Below are 20,991 nucleotides of genomic sequence, written 5' to 3'. Positions count from 1 at the left end.
AAAAGGGAAGGTGTCTGAATACTTTCCGAATGCACTGTATCTATTTGCCATATTGTACACTGAGGAGGAACTGACAAGGGTCAACACAAATTAGTAATTCGTTGAAGAAAAATGATAGTTGTTTCACATTAGAAGAATGTTGGTTTTGTCCTGTGATGAGTTTGGGGGTTTAGCTTAACTCCTGTGTCCCTCACTACACACTTCAACAGACAAGTCACAACACCAATGACCAACACCATTCACATTGCATTACTCAGATGTTCATTTTCCAGAATTATTTAGATCCAGCCATCATACAAGAGGATATATCATCAGTCATAAACCAAGTCTATTAGGTGTATTTATAAGCATACAGTAGAACAGGCATCAGTCAGGGACAGACACAATTACAAGGATAGACAGGAGTGCGACAGCCAAGCCAACAGAGGTACAGAGGTCACCACGACGACAGTGAATCAGAAACACACAACACTTAAAACAAACAAATAATACATTAGGACAACCTCATATTTTTCACGCATAAACACATTAATAAATAAGCAGATATGTAGATCATAGCTGTCGATAAATCAATCACTGAATGCATGAGTTTAAAGGTCCAAGTCAGTGGACAAACAAATGGTTGGTAGGGCGCATAGACGTAGAATCATGATTCTATTTCTATGGTAGGGAGGGAGGAATCCCTCTGGCTCAAGCATGCATCTATTTTGGCAAAAAGAACGGAGTCAAAAGAACCCAAAGTATCCCGGCAGGGTTTCAGTGTTTGACAGGTAGGGGGCAGGAGTCTTTCAGGAGTTTCCACAAAGGCCTAATCAGGGAGCAGCGTATGAGTTTGAGTTCTCAGCTGTATCACACTGCAGTCTATATTGTATGATCATCTGATTTACAAACCTTTATGTCACATAAAAAGGCAGAAAGCATTTTCCAGTGAATTCGTTTGCATACTCCCAGGCTCAGCAATATGACTAGCAAGTCCAGGGTTCTCTCAGCGGTTCTGGCTTTGTCTGATCCATACCCAGGCAGGTAGCCAGGCAGAGACATTATTTGGCAAACACATGAATGCTGACAAGTTAGATGAGAGGATGAGAGAGATAGATACACATCCACATTCATCCACTCTGACAGACACGCACGGATAAACAAACATGCGTGGACACACGCACAAGCACACGCACACTCACACGAATACTCACACGAATGCACTGAAACACACACACAATCTCTCTCATTATCTAATTCTCTCCTTCCTTCCATCGGCTCCTTTTTTACATCACATTTTCGAAGAGCTGCATGGATCTCATCATCATTTCATCCTGAGGGGAGAAGAGGAGAAAGTCGGTAAGACAGAATGTTGCAGCTCGGATGGTTGAGGGGCAGCTCTCTGAGAACTGTTGGAGGATCTTGGATGGTTGGTGGCCTGGCGGTTGGGAGCTTGGGCCGGAGGTCGATAGGTCGCTGGTTCGGGTCCCCATTTTGACTTGGTGGGAGATCTGTCGACGTGCCCTTGGGCGAGGTGCTTGACCCTGGTTGCTCTTGTGGGTCGCTCTGGACAAGAGCCGGTTAGATGACTGAATGTAATGTAAATGTTGAGCAGCTTCATTGCACGTAGATTGTATGTTTTAATATTATTCAATAATAAAACAAATATTGAAAAAAAAAAAATTTTTTATAAATTAACTAAAATCTATAAAAACCTGTTTCACTTTATCATTATGGGGTATTGTGTGTAGATTTATGATCATTTGTTTTATTTAATCCATTTTAGAATAAGGCTGTAATGTAACAAAATGTGGAAAAAGGGAAGGGGTCTGAATACTTCCCAAATGCACTGTGGACACCAACAGCAATATAAAATGTATAAACATGCATGTTCTATACATACCTCCTGGCATGTGACAATGAACTCCTCTAAAGTCACAACTCCAGCTTTGTTTTTATCCATTTTCTGTGGGAAGGGAAAAAGTTAAATGATTATGTGGTTTAAACTGTTGTGCCGGGTAGAGTATGCATGTGCTTTAATATTACATTATACTAGGATATCAAGTCACCTGGAAAAAAGCATCCACATGCTGTTTAGGGACATCTCCCTTGAGTGCAGGGTAGGTATATTTCCCCATCATGTCGTAAATGGCCCTCACAATCTCAGTCATCTCCTGAAACACATAAATACAAACTGTATTAAAACAAGATTACTTTATATGTGAATCTTTCAATATATAACTGACCTGTAAATACAAACAGAGACCTCTCTGTTAATGTATCCATCGTTGTTGATGTCGTAAAGATGAAAAGTCCACTCCAGCTTCTCTCTCATAGTGCCCCGCAGCAGTGTAGACAGTCCCATTACAAACTCCTGAGCGAGTCACCACATGAGCGAGATTAAAGATAAAATACTTAGTAAAGACTGAGTGATAACAGTAAATAAAATAGACATAATTCTTCATATTCCTTCATTTAAAGCAGGGGTCGGCAACCACAAGTGATATCTTTTGGCGCCCAAAAGTTTTTAGTAAAGAAATAAAAACAAGTTTATTTTTGGGGGGATTTTAGTTTTTTCAATTCAGAAAAAGGAAATGTTGAATTTAGGAAATCTGTTCCCAAGTATTCCCACGAATAAAAAAAATATACATTACGTATGTGATTGTATCTCAATGTAATGAAGGTATGAATTTATTTTCAAATACAATCTCTTTTTGGGCTTAGTTGTGGTCAATTTGCAGTGTACAAATGATTATAAATATGTTCTGGTCCCCCGTCCATACGCTCCAACAAAAATCCTCCCACGGCTGAATCTAGTTGCCTCCCCTGATTTAAACTGTCCACTGAGTAATAGTGATGATGTTTGGTTTTTACCTCAAACTTAATGGATCCATTGTTTGTTGTGTCAAATGCATTGAAGAGATAATGAGCGTAAGTGCTGGCATCTGCAACACAACCAGATACAGGCATGAGATTTTATAATCCCATAGTAGTGCTAGTAAATGAGTCCCAAACAAGTAAGGAAGGGCATGTTATGTGTCTAAATGAGAGATATCTGGCTGTTCTGTACCTCCATGGGGGAAGAACTGGGCGTAGATGTGTTTAAATGTTTCTTCATTCACCACTCCACTCGGACACTCCTGTGGAAACCATGTGAAAACACTATTTCAAGCTAAAATAATGCAGCTTCTTCTGGATAACGGCCAGATCAACCAATCATTTACACTCTAATGGCATGGTTGGCATGGTTAATGGCATGGTTACAGAGAATTAGCTTCAATCAAATCTGACAGCTAATTAACTAGCAATTTCCATATAACTTGTATGTGGGTGTATGTCAATGTGTGGGTGGGTATTTGAGCATGTGTATGTAGAGAATATATGTTTACATATATTTTATTTTCAAAATGTTTGGTTTATATGGGTAATGCAGCATGTAGTTGTTGCTATGGTGTATGCTAGGCTTAGTTGTTCTGGCTGTAGGCCGTACAATCTGATTAGCACCATATGAAGTGATGAAGGCGCGAAGCTAAAACCATTTACATATTGGAGTCGGAGATGAAAGAGAACAGAGCTTTGACAAACACTTGTAAAGATGAGAATCAACATAAGCAGGAGTATACATAAGAGTGGCACGGAGAGAGACAGCGGAGTAAAGACAGGTAGAAAGAGAGAGGAAAAGAAGATAAAGATAGACAGACAGTAAAGAAAGGGAGAAGGAGGGAGGAGGCTGTGTGTACATTCTTGAAGCCGCGGTAGAGGATCTGTAGCTCTCTCTTGGTGAAGTTGGTCTGGGCCTCCAACTGCTCCAGACCCTCAGGCCTGTGACACACCATGGTCATCTCCAACTCATCATCAATCTTGTCTAAAGAGAGAGTGAGAGAAGAGATAGGGAGGGAGGGAGAGATTAATTGTGTGTTTATATAAGGGACAGATCGAAATTTATTGTGGGGAGGGGCTGCTCCAACTTAATGTGTCATAACAAAAAGGCACCCCCCCTCCCCAATGCAAAATATATTTTCACAAGACCCCCCCTTGTACAGTAAAATAAATGGAACACCTTCTCCCCATAGAATGAATTACAAATACTGTTTACGATCACAAAAACAATAACTGTATTAACCCTATGTTTATAAACACGGATATCAACTTCAGCAAGCTTTTGTGGCACAGTTGATGCCACACAGGGCTACAGGCCAGAAGGTTGGGGGTTCGCCAACCACCAGAGATGAGCTCACTCTCTCTGCCTGTTTCATTACACTACGATCAGAGCCGGCTGCCGACAATGATCAGCTAAGGGGAAATCAGATTTTCAACATAATTATATAAAATATATTCAACAAATTTTCCAACAGGTTTCTATGCCAATGCACCACACAACCAATAAACAAAGCATACCGACTTCGGCACTTCAATATCATGGCACTTCAAAAGTTTGGACACACCTACTCATTCCAGGGTTTTTCTTTATTTTTACTATTTTCTACATTGTAGAATAATATTGAAGACATCAAAACTATGACATAACACATATGCAATCATGTAGTTACCAAAAAAGTGTGAAACAAATCAAAATATATTTTATATTTGAGATTCTTCAAAGTAGCCAACCTTTGCCTTGATGACAGCTTTGCACACTCTTGGCATTCTCACAACCAGCTTCACCTGGAATGCTTTTCCAACAGTCTTGAAGGATTTCCCACATATGCTGAGCATGTTTTGGCTGCTTATTCTGTCCTCACAGGCATCTGTGAGGCCTGAATGGCCTAAATGTTCCATCCTAACAGGCACCGGAGTCTGTGTAGGGATGTGATTTGAATGTGACTGAAGGAGTGGGATGGTTGTTTTGATTTATTTTTCTATTTTGCAAAATCATGAAAAATAAAAAACAGAAAAGCCTTATTTACATAAGTATTCTGACCCTTTGCTATGACACTCGAAATTGAGCTCAGGTGAATACTGCTTCCATTGATCATCCGTGAAGTATTTCTGCAACTTGATTGGAGTCCACCTGTGGTAAATTCAATTGATTGGACATGATTTGGAAAGGCATACAGCTGTTTATATGAGGTCCCATAGTTAACAGTATATGTCAGAGCAAAAACCAAGCTATGAGGTCGAAGGAATTGTCCGAGACAGGATTGTGTTGAGGCACAGATCTGGGGAAGGGTACCAAAACATTTCTGCAGCATTGAAGGTCCCCACGAACACAATGGCCTCCATCATTCTTAATTGGAAGAAGTTTGGAACCACCATGACCCTTCCTTGAGCTGGCCGCCCAACCAAACTGAGCAATCGGGGGAGAAGGGCCTTGGTCAGGGAAGCGACCAAGAACCTGATGGTCACGCTGACAGAACTCCAGAGTGCCTCTGTGGAGATGGGAGACACTTCCAGAAGGACAACCATCTCTGCAGCACTCCACCAATCAGGCCTTTATGGTAGAGTGGCCAGACGGAAGCCACTCCTCAGTAAAATACACATGACAGCCCACTTGGAGTTTGCCAAAAGACTCCTAAAGGACTGTCAGACCATGAGAAATAAGATTCTCTGGTCTGATGAACCAAAGATGGAACTCTTTGGCCTGAATGCCAAGTGTCACGTCTGGAGGAAACCTGGCACAATCCCAATGGCGAATTATGGTGGTGGCAGCTACATGCTGTGGGGATGTTTTTTAGCGGCAGGGATTGGGAGACTAGTCAGGATAGAGGGAAAGATGAACGGGGCAAAGTACAGAGAGATCCTTGATGAAAACCTGCTCCAGAGCGCTCAGAACCTCAAACTGGGGCGAATGTTCACCTTCCAACAGGACAACGACCCTAAGTACAGTGGCTTCGGGACAAGTCTCTGGATGTTCTTGAGTCCAACCTGACAGAGCTTGGGAGGATCTGTAGAGAAGAATGGGAGAAACTCCCCACATACAGGTGTGCCAAACTTGTAGCGTCATACCCATGAATACTTGAGGCCGTAATTGCTGCCAAAGGTGCTTCAACAAAGTACTGAGTAAAGGGTCTGAATACTTATGTAAATGTGATATTTCATTTTTTTTTTGCATACATTTGCATAAATGTCTCAAAATCTGTTTTTGCTTTGTCATTATGGGGTATTGTGTGTAGATTGATGAGGGAATGTGTCTGCAGCTCTTTTCTCCCTTCTCACACCCCTGCTACCACTGCTGATGCTCTGTGGCATCGGTGAGGAGCAAGCCAGTGAAGTACGTCTTTGAGGTGGGCTCAGGATAGAGCTTCCCAGGTCCTGCATGGAGATGGTTTCTAATTCTGCACTGCAAATTTGTGCAGGATATGGGCTGGGGGCTGATCACCAGACAGCACTGGTGGCAGAGGTAGTGCTTGGGGCCAGAGAACATACCAGGTGCTGTCTCCATTCACTGGTGTTTGAGCTTTGAAAAAGAAAGGTAAAGGGATATTTAGTACACATCCAAAACATTGTTGCAAACATTTGCGCAGAATTGAGTAGGCCTGGCCTAGCTACTCAACTTTGCTCAAACTAAATTATTTTCTTTCTATGACAAAATGACATTGGATCAAAAGTTGTAAAGATCTTTAGTTTAGTTGGTTGGCTTGCTTTCCCTGCCTGTGTATGCTGCTAGGCTAGCTAGCCACTAGCCAGCCAAATAGCTAGCGCTAGCTTGCTAGCTACTGTTAGCAAAACATGGCTACTCTTTTCGCCGACTACAATATAAAATATAATAACATACCCCATCATTTGGTGTAGATGGCATGTTGCTTTCAGTCTTCCCATGTTCAACGTGCCAAACAAGCCAGCAGCAACATTTCTGTAGTAGCCTTTCCACCGGAATCTCCACTGCGGCCCTTGTTTCTTTTCATTGTCGAACTTGAACTCTTCCCCAATTTTTCGAACAAGTGGTTGGGTCGGACCCCAGTGTCTCCGCAATCTCCCTCCATGAATTGGCATTTACATGCTAGTCTTTATATAATGCATGACTAGAATCGTAGTGGAGAAGGTACTTCTTTACCTCCTCAGTCAATCGATGCTCGAAGTTGTCATTTGTCATGTCGAATCCACACTGAGTTTCGGGCTAAGCCGACAAGAAGCAGAAACTCTTGTCAACCCTACAGTTGACCAATCAAGGACAAAGGGGTGTAGACTTCGGCTTCCAAACTTCGGCTGGACCTTGAGAAAAAAATGTGTGTGCCCGAACAGCCGACTCTAACCGAACTCCAAAACGAAAAAAACACCACAAAATGAAGTCATAATATATGCACAAACAGTACCTAACTTTCCAAGTTGGGAAGCATGCGGCCGCATTTGAGGAGGAAGAGGAGGGAGGGAGCAGGTTAGCATTTTTTGTCATAAATCTTGTTCTGGAGGTAGCTCTGCAGAGTGGTCACTACCAAGCACAGCCACAAAATCAGATTTTAAACCTAACCCTAGCCTTAACCCTAAGCACACTGCTAAGCCTAATGCCTAACCCTAACCTTAAATGAAGACCAAAAAGTAAATGTTTGATTTCATGAATTTTTACAATATAGCCAATTTTGACTTTGCAGCTTGCCCATCTAGTGGAAATTACTTAGGTCTGCCTCCTGGACAAGACTCAATAAACATCAACCTGGGCTTCCTGAGTGGCGCAGTTGTCTAAAGCACTGTATCACAGTGCAATCCTGGTCACTAGCGATCCTGGTTCGAGTCCAGGCACTCGAACCTGGGAGACTCATGGGGTGGCGCACAATTTGCCCAGCGTCGTCCGAGTTAGGAGAGGGTTTGGCCGGCCGGGATGTTCTTGTCCCATCACGCTCTAGCAACTCCTGTCGCGGGTCAGTCGCCAGGTGAACAGTGTTTCCTCTGACACATTGGTGTGGCTGGGTTAAGTGGGCATTGTGTCAAGAAGCAGTGTGGCTTGTCTGGGTTGTGTTTCGGAGGACGCACGTCAACCTGCAGGGAGGAAGGAGGGATGAGAGGTATGGCAAATTGGACTCCTTCCATTGACTTGGGGAACTGTACTGATGGTAACTGATGGTACTGATGGTAACTTTGTGCTTTGGGTGCCAGAGAGAGATGGATGTTGGGTAATGATGTGATGAGCTGGTGTCCTCTCAGGGGGGTTGTTTATCACTCAGACAGCCTCTGGTCTACTGGAGCAGAGGAAACAAACACATCAGTGCTCCTCTCAGAACACACATAGGGGCGTCACGCACTCCAACAATCTGAGGGGGCACAAAGTATGTGAGGATGGCTCGGGGGTGGTCCGGGAACCCCTCCCTGTCCGTAAATTGGAGAATTTGGCATTTTCAAAAAGCTCTTTACTGCAATCTAGAGCCATAAGCTTTTTTTTCTACTTCCGGCGCCGATCGAGATGGCCGCCTCGCTTCGCGTTCCTTGGAAAATATGCAGTATTTTGTTTTTTTATGTGTTATTTCTTACATCGGTACCCCAGGTGATCTTAGGTTTCATTACATACAGTCGGGAGGAACTACTGAATATACGATTAACGTCAACTCACCATCGTTCCTACCAGGAATATGACTTTCCCGAAACGGATCCAGTGTTTTGGCTTCCACCCAATACAATGGATCTGATCCCAGCCGGCGACCCTACGCGACGCCGTAAAAGGGGCAAACGTAGCGGTCTCCTGGTCAGGCTTCGGAGACGGGCACATCGCGCTCCACTCCCTAGCATACTACTCGCCAATGTCCAGTCTCTTGACAATAAGGTTGATGAAATCCGAGCACGGGTAACATTCCAGAGAGACATCAGGGATTGCAACGTGCTCTGCTTCACGGAAACATGGCTAACTCAAGAGACGCTAACGGAGTCGGTGCAGCCAGCTGGTTTCTTCACGCATCGCGCCGACAGAAACAAACATCTTTCTGGTAAGAAGAGGGGCGGGGGGGTATGCCTTATGATTAACGAGACGTGGTGTGATCATCATAACAACACACAGGAACTCAAGTCATTCTGTTCACCTGATCTAGAACTCCTCACAATCAAATGTCGACCGCATTATCTACCAAGGGAATTCTCTTCGATCATAATCACAGCCGTATATATTCCCCCCCAAGCAGACACATCGACGGCCCTGAACGAACTTTATCTGACTCTTTGTAAACTGGAAACCACACACCCTGAGGCTGCATTCATCGTAGCTGGGGATTTTAACAAGGCTAATCTAAAAACAAAACTCCCTAAATTCTATCAGCATATCGATTGTGCTACCAGGGCTGGTAAAACCCTGGATCATTGTTATACTAACTTCCGCGACGCATATAAGGCCCTCCCCCGCCCTCCTTTCGGAAAAGCTGACCACGACTCCATTTTGTTGATTCCAGCCTACAAACAGAAACTAAAACAACAAGCTCCCGCGCTCAGGTCTGTTCAACGCTGGTCCGACCAATCTGATTCCACGCTTCAAGACTGCTTCGATCACGCGGATTGGAATATGTTCCGCATTGCGTCCAACAACAACATTGAAGAATATGCTGATTCGGTGAGCGAGTTCATTAGGAAGTGCATTGACGATGTCGTACCCACAGCAACGATTAAAACATTCCCAAACCAGAAACCGTGGATTGACGGCAGCATTCGCGTGAAACTGAAAGCGCGAACCACTGCTTTTAACCAGGGCAAGGTGACCGGAAACATGACCGAATACAAACAGTGTAGCTATTCTCTCCGCAAGGCAATCAAACAGGCTAAGTCCCAGTACAGAGACAAAATAGAGTCGCAATTCAACAGCTCAGACACAAGAGGTATGTGGCAGGGTCTACAGTCTATCACGGATTACAAAAAGAAAACCAGCCCCGTCGCGGACCAGGATGTCTTGCTCCCAGACAGGCTAAATAACTTTTTTGCCCGCTTTGAGGACAATACAGTGCCACTGACACGGCCCGCTACCAAAACCTGCGGGCTCTCCTTCACTGCAGCCGAGGTGAGTAAAACATTTAAACGTGTTAACCCTCGCAAGGCTGCAGGCCCAGACGGCATTCCCAGCCGCGTCCTCAGAGCATGCGCAGACCAGCTGGCTGGTGTGTTTACGGACATATTCAATCAATCCTTATCCCAGTCTGCTGTTCCCACATGCTTCAAGAGGGCCACCATTGTTCCTGTTCCCAAGAAAGCTAAGGTAACTGAGCTAAATGACTACCGCCCCGTAGCACTCACTTCCGTCATCATGAAGTGCTTTGAGAGACTAGTCAAGGACCATATCACCTCCACCCTACCGGACACCCTAGACCCACTCCAATTTGCTTACCGACCCAATAGGTCCACAGACGACACAATCGCAACCACACTGCACACTGCCCTAACCCATCTGGACAAGAGGAATACCTATGTGAGAATGCTGTTCATCGACTACAGCTCAGCATTTAACACCATAGTACCCTCCAAACTCGTCATCAAGCTCGAGACCCTGGGTCTCGACCCCGCCCTGTGCAACTGGGTCCTGGACTTCCTGACGGGCCGCCCCCAGGTGGTGAGGGTAGGTAACAACATCTCCACCCCGCTGATCCTCAACACTGGGGCCCCACAAGGGTGCGTTCTGAGCCCTCTCCTGTACTCCCTGTTCACCCACGACTGCGTGGCCATGCACGCCTCCAACTCAATCATCAAGTTTGCGGATGACACTACAGTGGTAGGCTTGATTACCAACAACGACGAGACGGCCTACAGGGAGGAGGTGAGGGCCCTCGGAGTGTGGTGTCAGGAAAATAACCTCACACTCAACGTCAACAAAACAAAGGAGATGATTGTGGACTTCAGGAAACAGCAGAGGGAGCACCCCCCTATCCACATCGACGGGTCAGTAGTGGAGAAGGTGGAAAGTTTTAAGTTCCTCGGTGTACACATCACGGACAAACTGAATTGGTCCACCCACACAGACAGCGTTGTGAAGAAGGCGCAGCAGCGCCTCTTCAACCTCAGGAGGCTGAAGAAATTCGGCTTGTCACCAAAAGCACTCACAAACTTCTACAGATGCACAATCGAGAGCATCCTGTCGGGCTGTATCACCGCCTGGTACGGCAACTGCTCCGCCCACAACCGTAAGGCTCTCCAGAGGGTAGTGAGGTCTGCAGAACGCATCACCGGGGGCAAACTACCTGCCCTCCAGGACACCTACACCACCCGATGTCACAGGAAGGCCATAAAGATCATCAAGGACAACAACCACCCAAGCCACTGCCTGTTCACCCCGCTATCATCCAGAAGGCGAGGTCAGTACAGGTGCATCAAAGCAGGGACCGAGAGACTGAAAAACAGCTTCTATCTCAAGGCCATCAGACTGTTAAACAGCCACCACTAACATTTAGCGGCCGCTGCCAACATACTGACTCAACTCCAGCCACTTTAAAAATGGGAATTGATGGAAATTTTGTAAAAATGTACCACTAGCCACTTTAAACAATGCCACTTAATATAATGTTTACATACCCTACATTACCCATCTCATATGTATATGTATATACTGTACTCTATATCATCTACTGCATCTTGCCATCTTTATGTAATACATGTACCACTAGCCACTTTAAACTATGCCACTTTATGTTTACATACCCTACAGTACTCATCTCATATGTATATACCGTACTCTATACCATCTACTGCATCTTGCCTATGCCGTTCTGTACCATCACTCATTCATATATCTTTATGTACATATTCTTTATCCCTTTACACTTGTGTGTATAAGGTAGTAGTTGTGGAATTGTTAGGTTAGATTACTTGTTGTTATTACTGCATTGTCGGAACTAGAAGCACAAGCATTTTGCTACACTCGCATTAACATCTGCTAACCATGTGTATGTGACTAATAAAATTTGATTTGATTTGATTTGATTTGATTTGATAATCATTATGCTTAATTCTATGTAGAAAATACACTATGTCTATTTTTCTGCATATCTGAGCATACCTCTTGAGCTGCCTGTATCCGACTGGTGGTTCTATTTTTTAAGAAACAAAATATGCTTCTCTGCATTGCTGCTAAAATCTGGGTAAAAGATCGAAAGGAATGTGAGTCTTATTCAGTACATTTAGTTATTGTTTTTCTAAAGTCTACCAACCTTGCCAGCAGGCATGCCAGCTAAGATACAGTAGTTAGACAAGCTACCCACTGGGCACAGACATCAATTCAAAGTCTATTCCACATTGGTTCAACGTAATTTCATTGAAATGAGGTTTGATTGACACACAGTGTGTGCCCAGTGAGTAGCTACTCTGACTTGATTGATAGCCTGAAATGGCTTCTTGGTAGCTAATTATGAGGTTGGCAATCTTTATACACAGTCCAACTGTTAGGAGAGGGAAACTGCTGAGGGGGGAAAAGACCACAGTGGAATGACTAGTGCGGGAACGTAGATACCCGTACCGCCTGCCTGATGGTAGGAGGGCAAACAGTTTGTGGCATAGATGTGAAGGGTCCCTGATGATGTCGCGCCCTACGCAGACACCGCTTGCGCTGGAGGTCTACGATGGCAGGGGGGGAAAAAAGAAGGAAAGAAAAGGTTTAGGCTACTACATGATGCTAGAATTTTCCCTGTATCCATCCTGAGGATGCTACAACCTAGCCTATGAATGAAAGTTTACAACGTAGGTGCATACAGGTCGAGAGACATTTGAGGTGACAGACAGTGACACATGGACAGACAGTGACATTCAATACAGCCTTGCACACTCTTGCCTGCATCTAGCTTATATAGTGTGTAATCATTAGTTCAACAGTTGCAAACAAGAGTTTCTATTGGACAAATTCAGGTATGTTTATCCCCGTTTTGTTCCGTTTAAGAAACGTTTTTCAACAGAACCAGCGGAATGAATACACCCCTGATCACAAGTAAACACAGTTCACTTTCATAGCTTGTATCTATGCGCTCTCCTCTTACCTCTTCACTTCGCTTCTGGACTTCAATGCACAACACATCAGCTGTATGTGACCGTCGAAAAAACCTTTCCAAGCCAAACCGTTACACACAGCTTACATCGTTGTCACCATATTAGCTAAAGTAATGTTATAGTCAGCATAGCTAATGGTACTAAAACATTAGTCAACGCGCTACATTCATATAGTAACGTTACAGTGTACACCGGCGGGCCCCATTGCAATATATTTGTAAAACCAAAAGCTTACATTGACTTGGAAGAGTTCCAATGCTGTGTTGGAAAGTCATAGTGTAAGTAAGTAGTTACACCGGCGGGCCCCATTGCAATATATTTGTAAAACCAAAAGCTTACATTGACTTGGAAGAGTTCCAATGCTGTGTTGGAAAGTCATAGTGTGCTAGCTAACATAGAATCCCTATGTTTAATCAGGGTGTTCCAGTAGTCTAAACTAGATAGCTGCATTTGCTAGCTAAGTAACGTTAAGTGAAACTGAAAGTTAAAAAAAAAGACAAAATCTCTCTATTTCTCTCTTGCTTCTCCTTCATTTAGCACATTTTTTTGTTGTTCAACTACTGTCTTTCTCTCTCTTTGAGTCAACTACTCACCACATTTTATGCACTACAGTACTAGCTAGCTGTAGCTTATGATTTCAGTACTAGATTCATTCTCTGATTCTTTGATTGGGTGGACAACATGTCAGTTCATGCTGCAAGAGCTCTGATAGGTTGGAGGACGTCCTCTGGTAGTTGTCATAATTACTGTGTAAGTCTATGGAAGGTGGTGAGAACCATTATCCTCCTAGGTTTTGTCTTGAAGTCAATGTACCCAGAGGAGGACGGAAGCTAGCTGTCCTCTGGCTACACCATGGTGCTACCCTACAGAGTGCTGTTGAGACTACTGTAGACCTTCATTGCAAAATGTGTTTGTAACGGCAGCCTTCCCTCTCTTCATGAGAAGAGGAGGTGTAGCAGGGATCGGACCAACACGCAGCGTAGCCAGTGCTCAACATGTTTAATTACGACAAATAAACGTGAACACTTACAAAACAAAATAACAAACGTGGCAAACCGATAGTCCTTTCTGTTGCAGACAAAACACAAAGACAGGAAACAACCACCCACAAAATCCCAACACAAAACAAGCCACCTATATATGATTCTCAATCAGGGACAACAATTGACAGCTGCCTCTGATTGAGAACCATATTAGGCCGAACACAGAAACAGACAAACTAGACACACAACATAGAATGCCCACCCAGCTCACGTCCTGACCAACACTAAAACAAGCAAAACACATAAGAACTATGGTCAGGACGTGACAGTGTTTTAATGAATTATTTGGTGACGTGATTATATTTAGTATAGTTTTATCTAAAAACAATAACTTTTAAAATGTTTTTACTATTTTTATTTTTATGAAATTCGCTGAGGAGGATGGTACCTCCTCTGAGGAGCCTCCACTGGTACGAAAACTGATCATACAGTTGAAGAGGACAGACTACAGGTTTATGATCTGGATTAAAGATGAGATAATGAAGCGTACACGTTAGAGGGCTCTTCTTCAGGAGACAGACCTCACACTCACCACAGACTCATTCTCACAAAGACACTCCTTCCTCACTAACTTTGTTACGAGAGATATCTTTATCACACTCTATGTGAAGTTCGTTTACTGTGATTGCTGTGAAATTGGCAAATTCTTAAAACGACTGGTGAGAATTTATCCCCCTTCTCCATCCTGGTCCCCCTCTCTTCCAATATTGGTTATTCTACTCCTCTTGTTTTAATTTCCACTTTACCTTTTGGTCAATACACTCTCTCAATCCTTCAATCCTTCTCACCAATCCCTCTATCAATCTTTCCCTCGCTCACTGTCGGAATCTCTGACGTTTTAGACATTTATTTTTGTCATGGAGACAGACAGATTTCCAGCATGTTTTGAACACAGGTACTACTTGAATACATTTATTAAAAAGATGAACATATAAACCAGCAAAGCGCATGCGTAAGACCTCCTCCCACGTAAACCAACATTGGTAAGGAGAGCTTCACTGAATGCGTGTGTGGCTGGCTTATTGTTCAGTGTGTTTATCTACTGTCGGCCTGACTGAACAAGATTTACATCATGGATACTGACAGGCTATTTACTATAAAACTTTGCAGCATACACACACCTCAGAAAGCCCTTGCCCTGCTGCAGATAACTAGCTACTCCTATAACACAAACAGGCACACACACTCACACCACACATACCAGTAATCATGAAAAAGAGTACAGAGGACAACCTGAATAACATCAGTTAATTACTTATAGAGTAATTAACACAGAGCTAGGGAAAGGGGAGAGAGATAAAGTGGGAATGAAAGAGGATGAAAAGAGGCTAGGAAATAGTGGGTGGTAGGACGGAGTGAATGTGTGAAAAGGAAGCAAGCTGTAGTGATGAAGAAAAAAAGAGGGAGAGTGAAAGAGAGGAGAGGATGACACATACACATGGAGGCAGAGAACAATAGAGGAATCCAGTTTACACTCTTAGAAAAAAGTTTTCCAAAAGGGTTATTTGTTTGTCCCCATAGGAGAACCCTTTTTGGTTCTAGGTAGAACCCTTTTGGGTTCCATGTAGAACCCTCTGTGAAAAGGGTTCTACCTGGAACCAAAAAGGGTTCTTCAAAGGGTTCTCCTATGGGGACAGCCAAAGAACCCTTTCAGGTTTCTACTGTAGATAGCTCCTTTTTTCTAAGAGTGTTTGGAAGATGGGACAGTGATGAGAAGAACCGGGTGGAAGATTTAGACACAGAGAATGAGAACCTCATCAGACCGAGCCCAGCAGGATGGTGAGGGAACATAGCTTCATTCTGCTCAGCCTGGTTACATGGAGAAACCAGCTTGGCCTCTCAATACTAACATGGCCTCAATACTTTTATCCTACACAACTACAATACTGACACAACTACAGCCTGATTACTAATGGACAACATAGCCTATGGACAGAGCTTCAAAACCATATATCACTGCAAAAATAAACCCAATTAACTGAAAGACAAACATTCCCATTACTGAGTCCCTTGGCGACAGGACCAAATCAAACCTCTGTGGAAATAGGTCTGGACACAGGTTTGTGGGTAAATCAGACAGTCAGAGAGAGTGTCAGAGATGAGTACATAATGAGTAAGGGTCTAGATCCCCAAGGTGGCACGAGGTGACTGTGTATCTGACATGCTGTAAGCACCTCTGTGTCACACACTCCATTTCTCCATTTCAAAACACAGTCCATCTCTCCTCCCCAGTAGAAAACAAGCTGTCTGAAGGAGCTTTTTCTCTCACAAACTGTTGAAGGGGATTGGATGTGTTAGTGATGGTCACTGTGGTCACTATATCATGGTCACTATATCACTGTGTCACTATATCACTGTGTCTAATCTCTGGGAAGCAAGGTCACATGATCAAAACTAACATCAGCACTAATCACTGACAGGATTTTAATCAAGGAGATCAATCCTCCTAGTTGATTGCCCATGAGATTATGTATGCATGCAGAATTGGCAACCCTAGCCCCAAGCCATAACTAATATAGCATTAAAATGTTTTAGATTGTCAACAGTTTGGAAATGGTGTGTCCCCCCAAAAACAATTGAAAGTTGGTATAGTAGATTGGATAGTTCATCATCAGTTTTACTCTGGTCATGTTAGTCATTGCATAACTTAGAGAGCTATTTATAACTTGTCAAAAAATGTCCAGATCAAGAAGCCATAGTTAGGTTTTATAGCCCATAGATTTTGTAGTAACGTTCGAGTCACTCAAATATTACATGAATACACATTAGACATGGGGAAAAGTATAGAAATGCAAGAAAATGAGCTTAAAACTGCTAAATGTTTTCTGCACCCCATGACAAAATGTATCGAATTGCAGGAAATAATCCTTAAACCTGCAATTTTTTCTCTCCGCCAACAAGAGAGGTGTGAACAGTTAATGTCATGAACAGTGCTTGTGCCCATAGAAATAGATGCGGGCCACAGGATCTTTTCCTGTCACGTTCCTGACCTATTTTCCTTTGTTTTGTATTTATTTTAGTTGGTCAGGGCGTGAGTTGGGTGGGTTGTCTATGGTTGATTTTCTATGTTGGGATTTTGTGTTCGGCCTGGTATGATTCTCAATCAGAGACAGCTGTCAATCGTTGTCCCTGATTGAGAATCATACTTAGGCAGCCAGGGTTTCACTTGTGTTTTGTGGGTGTTTGTTCCTGTGGAGGTTTTGTTGCCACACAGGATGGTTTCGGTTTTGTCACGTTGGTTGTTTTTTGTATTTTGAAGTGTTTTGTTGACTTTCATTAAAAGAATGAACACTAACCACTCTGCGTTTTGGTCCACACCTTCTGTCAGCGAGGACAGCCGTAACATTTCCAACACTGGAAGGGGGGACTGAGTGAAAAAGTTTGGGAACCTTGCTCCATAACATAGTTCCATAACTTCATCATCCATCCAATAGGCACCACAGAGTATTGTTCACATTCCCCTTATGCCCCCACAACCCTGCAGTCTCCATGACAACGGCCCTCTCAAGCATACGGAAAGGAAGAGTTATGAGATGTGAGCAGAGTGCTAATGTACATGCTCACACACAAACACACCCACTCTTTCTCTACCGAGTACACATGCATGCGTATCTGTGCACACACAAGCAAGAGCTCACGCACGTACACACACTGTAATGAAAAACCATTGAGTCATGGGCAATGATTCTGAACCCTGTCTTTCTCAAGGGCATCTCTCAACCATGACTGTGGTACAGCCATGTGCACCACAGCAAGAAATGACACATATTTCACAGAGGTCTCCCCTGATCACTGTTCCTCAGTCTCCTCTGTTTAAACGTATGTGTTAGCAATGCTATCCATCTCTCTCTCCTTTTTTCTGTTAGTCAGTCTCACTCTTTCATTTTCTCTGTTGTGCCGTCCCCTGATTTCTCATTTTGTCCACACTTGTTAGTACAACCATTAGGGCAGCACGAGTGGAACTCATTCCTGTATGTTTGTCTATCAGCATTAATGGAATTCATTTATGTGGGACTATTGTACTTTGTCTCCTTATTGACTTATCTGTCTGTCTATCTATCAGACATATTAGAGAAGGTAAACCTTTGTGAAGCACACAAGTATAATGCAATATAATGTTGCAAAGAAAGCAGTCTAAGACTTGTTCTAAGCAAGATCTCCCTTATATTGTCATATTATCATCTCATTGTGATGAGTTATGATCTGAATCGATAATCATTGACCATCAGATTGAAACAATGAAGTCACAGAGAACGATCCAATAGATTATAATATCATATCATTGTACATGCCAGCTTTAAGTATGTGTCTTACTATAGAGACTAAGACATGTCACAGCCACGCTGATGGTTATTCACTCAGTCATGAGTGTGTAGTTCAGGTGCTCTATTCTGTTTGGTTGTCCTTCTATGTGTCTTGTCTTTCTAGTTTGTCATTCTCTGTCTCTCTGTCCTCGTCTCTCTGGTCTGTCTGCTTGTCTGTCTCTCTGGTCTGTCTGTCTATATCTCCGGTCTGTCTGTCGTGTGTGTCTGTCTCTCTGTTGTGTCTGTCTGTTGTGTCTGTCTCTGTCTGTCTGATTGATGTTGTTGATGTACCTCTGGATGGTCGTCTCCTCTGCTTGGTCTGCATGGTCAAAGTGCCCACCACTGCGCCCATGTTGTTGCCGTGAAAACCTGCTTGTTCAAACAAACGACTGAGCAGTCCTCTTTTCTCTATTTATCTTCCCTTTTCTGTCCTTCTCCCTCCCTATCTCTCTGAATAAGCCCCTGCCCCCCTCTTGTCTCGTCTCTCAGTCTGGTCCACGTTGGGTCTCTCTATGGTGGTGCCCCTGTTCCTTTACCGTCGTTTCTGTGTGAATGAAAGATAGCTCAAATTCTCCTTCCCCAAACGCACACAAGCTGCTCCTGCTTCTCTATGCCCCTCCCACCCTTCTCTCCACACCTCGGTCACCGCTCTCTCTCTTTCCCTCTTTTTCACTGTCCATTCCTCCTTCCTTCCCTCTCCCTCCCTCCATCCCTCCCTTCCACCCTCTCCCTCTCTCTCCATACCCTGTTGTTATGCAGTGTCAATAACTGTTGCTGTGCTCACACCCCCATACTAGTGAATGGTATGGATGTAGGTACAGCTGAGAGGGTTCCATACTGTCCACATTTCACTATGGTGCTGCATCTTCTCTCCATATGACCTTCCCTCCAAGTCTACCCTATGACAGAGTGGAATATCTAAAGCAAAGTGGGCCTCTCCTCCTTTTACCTTAGAGCTCTCTGTATATCTAATCCCCTCTAACAGCACAAACACACGCATGCACGCACGCACACACACACACACACACACAAACACACACACACACCCACAGGGGGATACGTGAGAAGTGATTATGTGAAAGATTACCTTTAAAATACCTCTCTGCTCCTATTTTTGCATGATTGCTTCGACATATGGCTGTGTCCTGCCTTGGTGTTGCATGTTATGTGTATTTTGCCTGAGAACAGCATGTCAGCGCCAGCTAGGAGGAATGAGGAGGGGAGATGTGGATTCTTCATTTCATGAGAAAAAAGATAATGATGGAAATTATAATGACGACTGATTTGATGTAAAAACGTAGACACAATCCCATGCACCCACACACACAGAGAGTTGTGTATGCATGTACACACGCAAAAACACACTCACGTATGCACGCGTGCACATGCTGTGTGTGTGTCTCAGAGGGCAGCCCAGTTCCTCCAGCTGGAGTGTCCTTCTCTATCTCTAATGGTCTGTATAAATAGCTGCTTGTTTTTGGCCGCCTGCTTGTTTGACGTTTGCTCTCATTAAGTTCCATTAAGCTGTCATTATAAATAAGAATTTGTTCTGAAATGACTTGCCTAGTTAAATATAGGTAAAATATATTTTTTATTAAAATACAATTAAGTGAGAGGGTTGACATGACCCCAGAGAGAGAGAGAGAGAGAGAGAGGGGAGAAAGTGGAAGGAGGGATATGGGAAAAGAAGGAGAGGGAGGGGATATATCTGAGAGAGAGAGAGGAGAAAGTGGAAGGAGGGATATGGGAAAAGAAGGAGAGGGAGGGGATATATCTGAGAGAGAGAGAGAGGAGAAAGTGGAAGGAGGGATATGGGAAAAGAAGGAGAGGGAGGGGATATATCTGAGAGAGAAGAGAGGGATTGTCACGTTCCTGACCTGTTTTCCTTTGTCTTGTATTTATTTTAGTTGGTCAGGGCGTGAGTTGGGTGGGTTGGTCTATGGTTGATTTTCTATGTTGGGATTTGGTGTTCGGCCTGGTATGATTCTCAATCAGAGACAGCTGTCAATCGTTGTCCCTGATTGAGAATCATACTTAGGCAGCCTGGGTTTCACTTGTGTTTTGTGGGTGTTTGTTCCTGTGTCTGTGTTTGGGCCACACAGGACTGTTTCGGGTTTGTCACGTTTGTTGGTTTTGTATTTTGAAGTGTTTTGTTGATTGTCCATTAAATAATGAACACTAACCACTCTGCATCTTGGTCCGATCCATGCTCCTCCTCGTCTGAGGAGGAGAACGACTACGACAGCCGTTACAGGGATGTTCTTCAAGTCAAACCAAAACTTCACATTATAATTAATTATAAGAAAACTAACTTTTTCGAGGACTGAGATTCCAATTCCTCCCAATGATGGTGAATTTCTGGCTGCAGAGCACAGTGCTGCCTATTATAAACTAATACAGTCTTTCCTCTGCACATGGGGGGATTCTGCTCAACCCTATCTCTGTTGAATTCCAGTGGTGAATATTGTTTTGCATAGCTGTCATGGTTTTACATGCTGTGGGAATATATAAGTAACTGCATTATTACGATGGGCACAATTAGTATTCAGAGAGGGGGAATAGGGAGAGAAGAGAAATAGAGAGGGGGTAACATCAAATACAATTTTAATTGTCACATGCACCAAATACAACAGGTGCAGACCTTACTGTGAAATGCTTACTTACAAGCCCTTAACCAACAATGCAGTTCAAGAAATACAGTTAAGAAAATATTTACTAAATAAACGAAAGTAATAAATAAAAAGTAACACAATAAAATAACAATAACGAGGTCAATGTGCGGGGGTTAGTCG

General features: G+C 43.5%; 1 protein-coding gene across 2 annotated transcripts in view; it reads right to left on the bottom strand.

The window, feature by feature from the left end:
• Nucleotides 1–322: 322 nt before the first annotated feature.
• LOC139552450 (A-type potassium channel modulatory protein KCNIP1-like) overlaps nt 323–20,991 on the bottom strand; it is a 53,890-nt gene continuing 33,221 nt past the window's right edge. Inside the window, exons 1-8 of one of the 2 annotated variants that reach the window (XM_071364210.1) lie at nt 18,491–18,854; nt 3,720–3,844; nt 3,050–3,119; nt 2,854–2,924; nt 2,246–2,353; nt 2,049–2,153; nt 1,883–1,945; nt 323–1,313 (exon numbers count right to left, since the gene is read on the bottom strand). In XM_071364210.1, the coding sequence (XP_071220311.1) occupies nt 1,266–1,313; nt 1,883–1,945; nt 2,049–2,153; nt 2,246–2,353; nt 2,854–2,924; nt 3,050–3,119; nt 3,720–3,844; nt 18,491–18,551 (651 nt within the window). In that variant the 5' untranslated portion in view covers nt 18,552–18,854 and the 3' untranslated portion in view covers nt 323–1,265. Of the gene's footprint in view, nt 1,314–1,882; nt 1,946–2,048; nt 2,154–2,245; nt 2,354–2,853; nt 2,925–3,049; nt 3,120–3,719; nt 3,845–18,490; nt 18,855–20,991 lie in introns of those variants that run through there. The other variant, XM_071364209.1, reaches the window with a different exon arrangement.

This window comes from Salvelinus alpinus, chromosome 24 (assembly GCF_045679555.1).
Source record: "Salvelinus alpinus chromosome 24, SLU_Salpinus.1, whole genome shotgun sequence".
In the NCBI taxonomy this organism is placed as follows: domain Eukaryota; kingdom Metazoa; phylum Chordata; class Actinopteri; order Salmoniformes; family Salmonidae; genus Salvelinus; species Salvelinus alpinus.
This window is presented reverse-complemented; position numbering and strand designations above follow the sequence as displayed.